The sequence below is a fragment of the Callorhinchus milii genome, unplaced genomic scaffold (genome assembly GCF_018977255.1).
Source record: "Callorhinchus milii isolate IMCB2004 unplaced genomic scaffold, IMCB_Cmil_1.0 Scaffold1, whole genome shotgun sequence".
NCBI classification, from domain to species: Eukaryota; Metazoa; Chordata; class Chondrichthyes; order Chimaeriformes; family Callorhinchidae; genus Callorhinchus; species Callorhinchus milii.
The window spans coordinates 43,860,370-43,872,790 of NW_024704742.1; the positions used below are offsets into that span (position 1 = coordinate 43,860,370).

General features: G+C 37.8%; 2 protein-coding genes across 3 annotated transcripts in view; both read right to left on the bottom strand.

The window, feature by feature from the left end:
• Nucleotides 1-393: 393 nt before the first annotated feature.
• On the bottom strand, nucleotides 394-11,774 carry LOC103175831 (chondroadherin). Its single transcript, XM_042341971.1, has 6 exons — nucleotides 11,728-11,774; nucleotides 7,719-7,863; nucleotides 5,422-5,608; nucleotides 3,863-3,966; nucleotides 1,529-1,682; nucleotides 394-452 (listed from the first exon to the last, which is right to left on the bottom strand). Exons 1-6 carry the CDS (start codon nucleotides 11,772-11,774, stop codon nucleotides 394-396), a joined length of 696 nt encoding a protein of 231 aa, XP_042197905.1.
• Nucleotides 11,191-12,421, bottom strand: part of anapc4 (anaphase promoting complex subunit 4) — a 34,734-nt gene continuing 33,503 nt past the window's right edge. For both annotated transcript variants that reach the window (XM_042341123.1, XM_007889060.2), the window contains exon 29: nucleotides 11,191-12,386. In XM_042341123.1, coding sequence (XP_042197057.1) covers nucleotides 12,147-12,386 — 240 coding nt within the window. In that variant the 3' untranslated portion in view covers nucleotides 11,191-12,146. The remainder of the gene's footprint in view (nucleotides 12,387-12,421) is intronic.

A 12,421-nucleotide genomic window follows, 5' to 3' on the forward strand; every position in this document is an offset into this window, starting at 1 on the left:
ATTATTATCCCCAGAAAATGACCTTTGGTTAGGAGGAGGGGGCACATCACAGCTAAATCCTACCCTGTCCTTAACCTCTGCTTGAAATGAGCATTGATGGAAAGGGACCAGGAAAATGCATTTTTGCTTATATTGCACCCACAACTGCCCCAGCAATAATCAGCAAACTCAGAGATCAATCTCGCACGCTCTGAACCGTATGGCTCAGTACCTCAGCACACGTTGCATTTGAGGTTGAATTATTCATGTGTCAAAAAGGTTTGATATTTTTATGTGATAATTTTAACAGTACAATGTTCAAAATCTAAAGTCTTGCGAAAGCAAGTCTTGCAACAACACATTACATTTGTGTAGCGCCTTTCACGTCAGGAGGACGTCCCAAGTGCTGGACAATCAAGGATTTTTGACAGCACCAAACACAGTAGCACTGAGTCCCAGCAAATTACCTGTTTCTGCAGGACAGAAAGTGTTATCAGAGTCAGTTCAAGTTACATTAGTGTGTTTAAAATGAGCATGAAATTGGACAACTTTTACTAGATTTGAAAGAAAATAAAATGAGTTGTGACAAGGACAGATTTTAGTCGGATTATTTAGTGAATGAGGTGCTGGACATTCCTACTCTTCTCCAATTTATCTTTTATCCTCATTTAATTTATTCTGGGAGATAAGATAAACTAATTTCTTATCATAATTCAACAGAAAGTGTCTTGTTGATTGGGGGACGTTTGACTTTAATTGCAGAAGGGGTATTACTCTGTTGCTAAAAGGAGATGTGTTGTTTTAGTTTTGTAGTTTCATCAAATAAGAAACCAATAGTTTGTTGCGTTGCAGACTGCTCTGATTCAATAGTTATAGTTCTGAGAGTGTTGTGAAAGGGAAAGACATTTTAAGTCAAAATTGCCTCACAGATTACTAACAGTGTATAGTTGATTTTGCTGTTGTATCCATGCATGAAAACACAGTAACAATTTCAGACAGAAATAGACAATCTGCCAATGTAACCCACTCAACCAATTCCCCTCAAAATGATCTATCCATGTATCTCTCTCTGAATCTAATAACCCCGGATTCTTCCAGTGGACAGGGGACCATCCACACTTTTTGAAATGTCTTTCAATAAGGATCATTGTATAAGGATCAATGATTCTGGTAATTTGTCCCACAAGCCCATTCCACTCAAAATAAATTCTGCATTTCCTCTTGAAAAATGCATGTGGATAAAGCTGAAATATCTGACCAGCCAGATCATTTAACATGACTGACGTTACCAGTACTTATTTCCATAGCATCATCTGAGGGAAATCAGAACATCAGACCAGTTTCACTAGTGTAACTTCCCAGTCCCACACCCAGCCTGTGTGATAAAACAATATCATTCTCATTGAAAGAAATTACAATAGAATAGTTTTAACTTAGCAGGAAGTAAACTAGAATAATACAGATTACATTTTTGAGGCCACAGGGCTTATTTTTTCCCATAAGAAATGTTTTTATCCTCCAATAAAAGAATATGCAGAACTGACAGTACCTGACAATCGCAGTATCTGTAGTCTGGCTAATTCGGAGAAGTACTGTGATAGTACGCGATCGATCTTGTTATCAGATAAATCCAGTTCTTGAAGTAGTCGCATTTGATTAATGACAGGCACATAGGTCAGACTGAGCCCCTTAAGGATCAGCACCTGAAGAAAATAATGTGCCAACAAGTCAGTGTCACAAACATGAACTCAATCCAGCTCATCGATTTTACCAGTATCCAGGCAAACAGCGGGTAAGAGAGGCCATCTCTCTATGTAATCCTATAATGTGGGATACACGTTTAAAGTAGTAAGTAGCCTCTAAATTAGCTTACAATATGCACAGTCAGTACACTTCACAGTATATTCTGTGAAATGCTTTGAGACGTCCTCCTGACGTGAAAGTTGCCATATCAAATGTAAGCATTATTATTTATTATAATTATATTGTGTACATAGGAATTTAGGAAAAGGAGGCAATGCAGCTCATTGAGCCACTTCACCACCAACCACTTCACAGCATTATACACCTCTACAATCACTTGATCTCACTTCCCTGCCTCTTGATCTTATCTTTTAATATTCCTACTTACATTACAATTAATAAAATTGTGGTGCTTTATATTAAACACATATGACATTAAATGAATGTGAACCAATCTTCTGCTTCTGCTTCTTTAAGTTACTTTGGTTTTCTGGTGGTTTAAAATACTATTTTCACTGTGATGACCATGAAACTGATGCTAACATTTCAGAGACCTTGGAAACCAGAGCAGCTTCATGACTGGACTTTATCAATGAGTCTGAATCTGCTGTTTGCAGTCGTTCTGACCTGCTTGAATACTGCATTCAAACTGGGACCTCCACTAGGATTGTTGTCTATTTTATTGCCAGTTTGGCAGCATTAAAAACTGTTGAAGTTCTTTAAAGAGTAAACACTCTGGGCTCAGTAGATCCAGACCAGCATCAGTCCCGAAAAAAAGGTGGCGGGGGGGGGAATTGGTTAAAATGTGATACAAGGAATGCCACAATATTACTAAGGTTGTGAGCCAATGTGCTCCCCACCATAGTTGGTCACCACTTATTATGGAGCAGAGGCCATTCTTCCACCTAAGCGATGTAGTTCGTTTTTATTTGAGTTTGGTTGAGACCCAATTCTGACCTACATTGGAGCTGAGCCAGAAGCATTAGATTTTCTTTTGTTCTATCAGGAAAGTGCTTTGTAGCCTTGAGCTGTTTTGTCTGAGGAAAGGTTAAATAATTATAATGAATAATCATGAACTCCCTCATCTCGCACAAAACTCCAGAGTTTATACTTTAGGGCTGGAATCCAAAAGGATAAAAACGTACTATTCTCTTTACATAAAGACTTCCGATTCTGTTATAAATTGAGCTGCAGGTGTTCCAACGCATAACACACCACCATATCATGTGCAAATTCATTCCCTCTCACATTACTATAGAATACAGTTTAGCACTAAATATTAATCTGTAAACCAAAATGATACAAATTAAGATCAGACAAATGGCACAGGTTCACATTCTTATGACTTGTCGCATTCTACTGTGTAACATTGTCCATTCATAGGATACTCCTCCTATCCAATGGTCATTGAAATGTGAAGGAGCATAAGAACATGAATAAGCCATTTGACCCATCGAATCTCTTCCCCCATTTTATTAGTTCATGACAACTTTCTAATCTCATTTGCCCGCCTTTTTTGCAATAAGCCTGGAATTAAATTAGTTCGGAATCAGTGAGGCCTAATTTGTGTATGTGTGCGTGTGTGTGTGTTCTTAATAAGAAATCCGATTAATATTTGCTTTGACACTTGGAGACTCTGCTCCAGACACAGATCACATCAGAACAGAGTTCCTGCGGGTCAGTGCAACATTCTTCCAATTACTGGAGCAAGTTCCCATTTGCATGACTTGGACTCCTATTAAAACACACCACAAATAATACAGTAATAATAATAATCTTTGCATTTGATATAGCGCCTTATCATGTTATTGAGACATCTCAACGCGCTTCATAGGATATACTGTAAAGTTGATTGACTGTATTTGTGAACAAAATACAACAGCCAATTGTGCACAGCAATTACAGTCATTATTTCAAATCAAAGGATGATCTGTTTTCCCTGCAGTAAGATCACAGCTCCTTAATTCCAAACCATCAATGTTAAATTATTTAATAGAAATAATAAATAACAGTTACAGTCACACCCAAAGCTGCATGCTTGTAATTACTGATTTCTGATCCAAAATTGAAATCTTCAACACAAATTAGAAACATGCATTTCACAAATGTCTGTTAATGTACAACTTACAAGTTTTCTTACCTTAATCTTTTTCAGGGGGAGCAGAGCTTGGTATTGGAAGTCTTGAAGCTGCAGCTGTGGACCCAAGTATAGTTCTCTAAGCTCGTGTAAACTCTGAAAAGCATCTACACAAAAATATGATTTCTCTTTAATGAACTACTTTATTTACAACATTTTGCAATTTACTGTAAACTACAGCTATCTAATCATCCAGTAATAAAGCCGGTTTTCCGTAACTTCTTTTAAATGCTGTTCTACAGATAACTGGCTTTGAAGTTGACTGAATTTAATAATTTGCCAAATTCTGGATGCTCAAAAATGCTAATAGAATAATGCTAGACCCAGGTGAAATTTCTACCCATAAGTGGGGATCTCAAGGCTGCCAATTGGACAAGTTACTAACTCATCATCGGTTTTATGAAGTGTCATTCTAGTCAGTGTAGTCATTTTAATAAGGCACACAATGTTCAAATAAATGTTTTGGATGGGAAACAGCAAATGTCGCCAAATAAACACTGATTTAAACACAATTACAACAAATAATGAATGCTAGTGGCTAACATATTGAATGTACCTCAACTACTAATTGGAGGCACTTCTTTCAGCAAAGCTGTCATTGAATAGTATTAAGTACACCAGAAAACTCAAATACCAGCAAAATGTAATGTTCATTGCATGTGCACAAACATTTACTAAAGCTCCTAGTCACCCTGAACTCAAAGATGTCCACAATGAGCAGAACCCATCTTGATTGGTTTGCAGAGAGGTAAGCACCTGCTGTTTAAGCTCTACACCTCCAATTTATGGAACCATCGCTGAATGGGAAAGAATGTGTGTCCGAGCTGTGGACAGAAAGATGGTGGCAATCCTGTCACACATTTCCTGATGAGCTGTGTTGCCTACTGGGAAGCTCACAAGGAGTTCCTGGTAACTACCATCCACCTAGTGAGGACTCAAACCCACGTTTGTTGGATGTCAAATGACCAACTGGTAACTATCCTCCTTGGGGCTTGGGGGAAGGTAAGGGGGAGTCTCCTTGGAGCTGAACTAGTTCCAAGGTGATATGTTTGCCAACTGAATGTCCAAATCAAGCCAACCCTCTGTGGCAATCTCAATAAGGCTCTTCCTGAGCCAGGCGGGTCTGCATATTGGGCATTGCCGATGACAGCACAGCCAGCCTGGCTCAACATTGCAGTGTCAGCCTGGACTGTATGAATTCCAAGACCCAGTGTGGGGCTTGAATGGGAAATGACTGATTCAGAAACTAGAGTGCTATCAACTGAACCAAGCTGACACACAAGTTTAATCCAGTGTAATGTTAATTCACTTATTGCAAATTATCTTTTCCTCAGTGGTTATAATATAATAATCCTTGCATTTGATAAAGTACCTTATCACGTCTTCGAGACATCTCAAAGCGCTTTACAGAATATACTGTGAAATGAATTGACTGTATATTTTGTGGGTGAAACGCGGCAGCCAATTTCACACAGCAATGTCCAACAAACAGTCGTGGATTAAAAAGCCCTTGTTCAGAATACAAAATGCATATATTCATTCAAATGGGTGAAGCCACATACCTGATTTAATTTCCTTGATGGAATTGTTACTGATAACCAGGACCTGGAGCAGAGTAAGTGAAGCCATTGGTTTGCTTGGAAACTCTGTTAACCTGTTGTCATGTAGATAGAGTTGATTCAAATGGACTATGTTGGAGAATGCTGAATTCTCAACAGTCTCTAAATTGGAACTATTCAGTAGCAGAACCTAGAGACAAATATTAAAGGCTTACAATAATCTAAAGTTCCTTAGATGTTGTTAGATGAAAATGAATAATTGTACTTTGTTGCCTGGAGTGAAGCAGTTTAGGTTTGGTCAAGGAGATCTATTGATAACATTTGCAGAACAGAACACAAACCATTAATTTGGGCAATTTCTATCCTGTTGTGGCACTGCAAACATTTGTTGTTTGCTGCTGTCACAACACACAGGAAAATAAATACAATACCACATAAACTAAAGGTCATTGAATGGATAAATACACAATTATAGCATGTCAGTAAGCTATAATAGACCAGTAAAACCCATTTTAGAATTGGCTGATCTAAGCCAAAGTGGTGGGTAGTTTTCAGTCCTGGTTGTTATCCAGTGACTCTGGCTGGAAAGTAAAGTTGTATATTTGCATTTGGACATCGGGCGAGAACACGTTAGGTCCCGGTTGTTAGGGATTCAAATACAGATAGAAAGCTGATATTCACATGGAGATGTATGCCTGAGGTATCAGAAGGCTACTGATGTCACAGCAAAAAACCACACCTTAACATCAGGTAAGAAAACAAGAAAAGTACTAGACACAGTCACCATCCATTTAATTTAGATTCACCTTATAACTCCAAGTCCAGAAATATGACCTAAGACAAAATACGTTCATGACCATTCTAATAGCACCAAAATGTGTTGGTTTGAACAGTAATAATTTAGGCTACAGCATCAACCCAGCCAGAGCTACATATCAAGAAAATATTTGTTAGTTTTGCAAAATTTTATATATAAATTACAACTTTCACAGAACTCATCAATACAATGGATATGTCTCGGGAAACTGGTGAAACATGTAGATTCACTGACACAATAACCCTGGTGATCATTTTGCTGTAAATCTTCTTAAATACACACCTAAAATATATGTGTAGCAGTTCTAATCTGATTTATAGATTTTGTGGTTGTTTGGCTATCACTATCTCTTGTTTCATCTAATGCAGTAAAAATATCAAAATATTATAAATAAAAAAGTGCTAAGCTAAAAGACAATAGTTAGTACTATTCTCTGACTTACAATGCAATGGCTATTCTCTGCTTCCTATTGTAGAGAAAAGAAAATGCCCACTATTTGTTTGAAAAGTAAGTAATCGAAAAGGCGAATGGAATGTTGGCCTTTATCTCAATGGGCCTGAATACTAAGGGGAGGAAATGTTGCTTCAGCTGTACAGAGCATTAGTCAGACCCCATCTGGACAACTCTGTTCAGTTTCGGGCACCACACCTCAGGAAAGACATATTGGCCCTGGAGGGGATTCAGCGCAGGTTCACCAGGATGTTACTGGGACTAAATGGTTAAGTTACGAGGAAAGGCTGCATAAACTTGCATTGTATTCCCTCGAGTTTAAAAGGTTGAGGGGTGATTTGATTGCGGTGTTTAAGATGATAAAGGGATTATATAGGGTAGATACAGAGAAGCTACTTCCTCTGGTGGGGAGTCCAACACAAGGCGGCATAGTTTTAAATTAGAACCAGGTCATTTAAGAATGAAATCAGGAAGTATTTTTTCACTCAAAGGGTGGTAGAAATCTGGAATTCTCTCCCCGAAAAGGTTGCGGATGCTGGAATCATCCACACCTTCAATAATGAGGTTGATAGATTTTCCGTAGATCAGGGTATTAAGGGATATGGGGAGAAAGTGGAAAATTGGAATTGAAAGGATTAGTTGAGGTACAGTTCAGCTATGATCTAATTAAATGGCGGAACAGGCTCGAAGGGCTGAATGACCTACTCCTGTTCCTATGTTCCTATGTAAAATCTGAGGTGAAAATTGTACCGTGTGTGGGTAATTATATAACCAGTGATAACAACAAAGCACATCACAATTTTCACCTCAAGAGATGCAAGCAACATTTTCTGAATATAGCATTTGGTATTTGCATCTTTAACGACTAATTTTATTACTTTTTTTTAATATTGAGATTACAAAAAAGTTTTTTACAAAAATTATTTTTTAAATAAAATCCAAATTCATTTTAGAACAAAATGAGATCTTTTCTTCAATTCAATCAATAAAGTACAATTTAGGTGTTCCTGGTTCAAACAAACTCGTTTCTCACCTGTAATTGGTTGTAGTGCTTGAAGCATTCATAATATCTTGTTTTGAAACTGCCACCACTCAGATTGAGAACAGATAGATTTCTTGCACTTGTCGATTGATTCAGTTGTGATGGGCATTGTGCTGAAAGGGTATAAAAGTTTCTCCTGAGGATAAATGCATAAAGCAGGCAATTGTGCAGAAAACAAATATGTTATACATGTTCATGCCAGCCTCCCTTTGGACTATACTGTATGATCAACGTGGACTCGTTTTGTACAGAAATTTACCCCTCACATCTCTCTGCTAAAGACGTGCCTTTTTTTTAATATTATCAAAACCTTATCAGTTTGACTCAACCACAGCCATTTCCTTGGCAATGCTTTTTTTTTAATGTTCTCTAAGAACTGATAGCAACTTATTTGAATCCAGCAGCTGCTCTGTGACACTGACATTCTTACACGAAAACCCTGTGTAAGCAAAATACTGAACTCTGGGTCTTCAACAGCAGCTACGGTTGAGGCAATGCTACCTGATAAGTGATAATCCCACTCACTGTAAATCCTGTTACTCTGGAACAAAGCTGAGCTGTTTGAAGCTCAGCTGTTGACCTTCTAAAAATCCAACAAATGTGGGATGTTCTTTGGCGTAGAAAACAATTCCAATTTTCTTTCATTTCGAAAGCTGCTGATAACAACTCTGAAAACTGGGACGCCATCTGTGCTTTTAATTGAAAGAGCTCGCCGCTCTTGTTTTTTGATGTTTGCTATGGTTTCGGGCAACTGGCCAATGCCAATGCTTTGAACTCATGCAAACTTGTGAATTGATCCTGCATAATTCCAGTACTTAGCATGGGCGGGGATCACCTGCATCATTCTTAAAAAAAATCTTCTGACTCCGTGCTGGAAGTGGTCACCCCAGCAAACAACTCTATATTCCATTTGCCTTGGTGACAGCAGTGAGGGTTTCCATTGCTGCCAGCTATTCAGCAACCCATGCAGTGCTTCTGGTTATCGCAGTTGTAAAGTAAATTATAATCGTTTTCAACAAGAAACCTGTTGTTAAAAATAAATCACGTAAAGATGTGTTTGCTTTTATGTCTGTGCACCGATTTCAGTACATACAGAGGCAGTGTGAATGCTAACCACTAAGCTACAGGTGGAGTCCTGTGGCTTAGTGGTTGGAGGACTCGCCTCGCAAGGTCTCTACCTGGGTTCGATTCCCGAGGAGGGCGAAACTTTGGGCAAGTTTCCTTATTCCATGCACCTGTTTATCTAGCAGTAAGTAGGAACCCGGTTGTTTGTCGATCGGCAGATCGTTTTCCAGGGGTAATAATCCCTCCAAAAGAATAAAATAATAATAATTTGGTCACTCAATCCACCACCGTTTGTGGGAAACTGCTGTGCGCAATTGGCTGCTGCGTTTTGCCCACAAAATAGACAGTCAATTCATTTTACAATATATTCTGAAGAACTTTGAGACATCTCAAAGACGTGATGAGGCGTTATATCAAATGTATCATTATTAATATTAGCTTGTCTACTGCTGTGCGATAATGGGCAGGGAATACTTCCTTCTTTGAACATTGTATTCAACCACAAAAAATAAAAGCATTATCCTTTCATATGATTATGTGACTTTAATGTCGGGGAACGTCTCAAAATACTTCTCAGGAGTATTTTGAAAGAAATAGCATCGTACAATAAATCTGTCTAACTTTCCCCAGTATTTCATGAAGCTTATATCATTATTTGAAAACTTATGTGGAACTAGTGTAACTATTATAGTGTAACTATTATATGAAACTAGTGTAACTATTTTGTAGGTAAATCCATAAGTCAATTTGCACGCACTAATGTTGCACAAACAAGCCATGGAGGATTAATGGCCAGGATGCTGGGAGAAACTTTTATCTCTTTTCAAATAGTACCATAGGATCTTAAATCCACCTGAATAGGCAGACAGCTGACCTCAGTTTAACATTTCATCCGAAATACAGGATTTCTAGTTTCATCTAAGTTTGTTATGATGACATAAGCTTCATGAAATATTAGGAAAAGTTAGCCAGATTTATTGTATAAAGTTATCTTATTCGTATTTTAAAAAGTAGAATTGAAAATGTTTTTGTATGGTGGTACGTGTTCATAAAATTGAGGTTCATCCTGTTTTAAAACTGCAATTTTGTTTCAATTGCAAAATTCAACAGGAACATTAAAGATAAACTTTATGAAATCTCCAGGTTTCTCCACATCTTCAAATCCTGCCTTAAACCTTTCTTCGACTGTGCATTCAATTATCTCCATCCAATCTCCTTGCCTGCTGCGTGGAGCAATTTGAGATGTCCTCCCACTGTGAAAAATACTCTAAAAAAGTAAATTATTATAAAATGGGAGTGTTTTTTGTGAATCAGCTGCATTATTCACTGGGTGTAGCTGAACCAAAAACTACTTCAAATTTTATCTTTTCAAGATAAAAGGCCCATCTTAAGACCCTCCTCTTTGACCGTGTCTCCGGTCATCCTACCAACCCCTACGTCCCTTCCCTCTTGAATCCCACGCCAGGCCCAGGTGCAAAGCCTTGACAGTGTCTAGGTGCTATTTAAACACAATCTATTGTTTTGGAGATGCATAAAAAGTTCTGATTTAAATATAGGGAAAACAGTGAAAAGGTCTTGTTATAAAAGGTCAGCATGCGAGGTATAGCTAGATTAGGGTTCAACTTCAACAGTAGCCTTTTGTGCTTGTCCACAGCTGTATGCTGATGCCCACACAAATGTAATCACTTCCCTCTCTGTGCCGAAAGTCCAGATTGTACAAAATATTCATTGTTTTTTCTTGCTCTCCTTTCCTTTAAAAAAAATAATGAATTTGCAAGTACATTTATACAACAATTATATAATTCAAAGGCTGTTTAAAATAAAATGCAACCCTGGATTATAAAACTGCTGCTTGTGAACATTAATTCTGGTGGTTTGTTACCCAGGACAGGACATTGGTTGATTTATTGGATAGCTTAAAACTGCCCTCTTTCTTCCATCCCACCTTTTTATCCAGCACAAATCCGTGTGTTTTTCAATCATTTATCCAGCAACAACAAATTATATTTGTATGGCGCCTTTCATGTCAGGAGGACATCGCAATGATTTTTTTTGTGGGTAGAAAACAATAGCAAGTTCCTTTCAGTCCCACTATCATTGCATTGCAAAAACGTAAAATAATTCCAAACCTAAGAGGCTATTTGGTCCACTGTCTGTTTTTCTAAAAAAAAAATCTCGAAACGACATTGTAAGAGAAGAAATTCTTAACCCCTTCCCGAATTTTTCAACTATTAATTTTGAGACTGTGCTTACCCCGTTTGACACCTATTTCTTAACTAATAGGGATTGTACTTCTCTATCTACCCTATAATGTTCTTCAATATCTTAAACTACTCCCATCATATCTCCTCTCAATATCCTCTGATCCAAGTGAAAAACAATATTCATAGAAAGCAAATCAGATACAATTCTCAATAACACAAACATTTATATTGTATATAGCGACAAACAGCATCACTTGTACAAAATACTACAAAATCATTACAAAATACCGCATATCCAGTGCATTTGCAATGACCTCTTGTGCTGTAATTTTTATGATTCCATAGTTGCAATTATGTATGGAGAAAAGCACTGTGTGATAAAGGCAGCAATTGCACACCAAATATGAAACCAAATAGTATTTTACATTGTGAAGAAAATGTGTTGGTAAACGAATTATAAACAATTTGCAGTATTATAAAGGGATGTGGGGGGGGTGATTGAGTACAATATAATTCAACAGTGGAACCATGGTTTGTTTTCATTTCGTTTTTTCCTGTACAACTTAATAAGCATTGGTCAAGCAGGTTTATGTAAGAGTACTTTTTCGTTTAATATGTTTTCATGCTCATTAAAAGCGTAAGGACTTTTTAAAGACACTGACAACATCAAGCACTCCCATGACATAGAGAGATCGATAATAAATCTTCCTTTATTTTGCTCCAAAACTGACCTTACCGGCTCAAATATATCAAACCTGTCTGGTAAATGGATATGCATCTTATCCCCTTATTTCCTCAATGACATTTCCACTTCTCACATAATTATCATTTTGGTTCTTGTGAGATTCCCCATTTGGTTTTAAATCTGGGGCATATCTGAGCCACAAGGATCTCTGTTGAACAAGCCAAACTTATGACACCTAAGATCCTTACAACCTGAGGAGACTTTGATTCTGGGAGTTTTAGATGTAGTCAAATTCACAGCAAAGTGCATAAGCCAGTACTGATTCAATACTTACTGAGCTGCACTCAATTCACCCCTAAAGTATATTTAGATCTATACCAGGGAGAGAGTAGGGCAGGTTGGAGTTTGGATCAGACTGAACTTAGTCTCTTGCTGTCGAATGAATTTTGGCAGAAACTGAACAAGCTAAGTCCAGTTTCCAGGCACAGACTCCAGGCTGGAAGCATCATCTTCAGGCAAAGCAGGGTTTTCAACAGCAGCAGCTCCACTGTTCTCAGGACCAACCAAAGTGTCCAAGGTCTCTTCCATATCTTCCTTCAGCCCACTGATATCTTGAGAATCTGGTTCTTCCTCTTCTTCATCCACTTCTCCATCATCTTCTACATCCATTTCAAAAACACGTACATGTCGCAAATTTGAACTAAGCTGTGGAATGACGTCAAATGTAGGTTAAGTTAGGT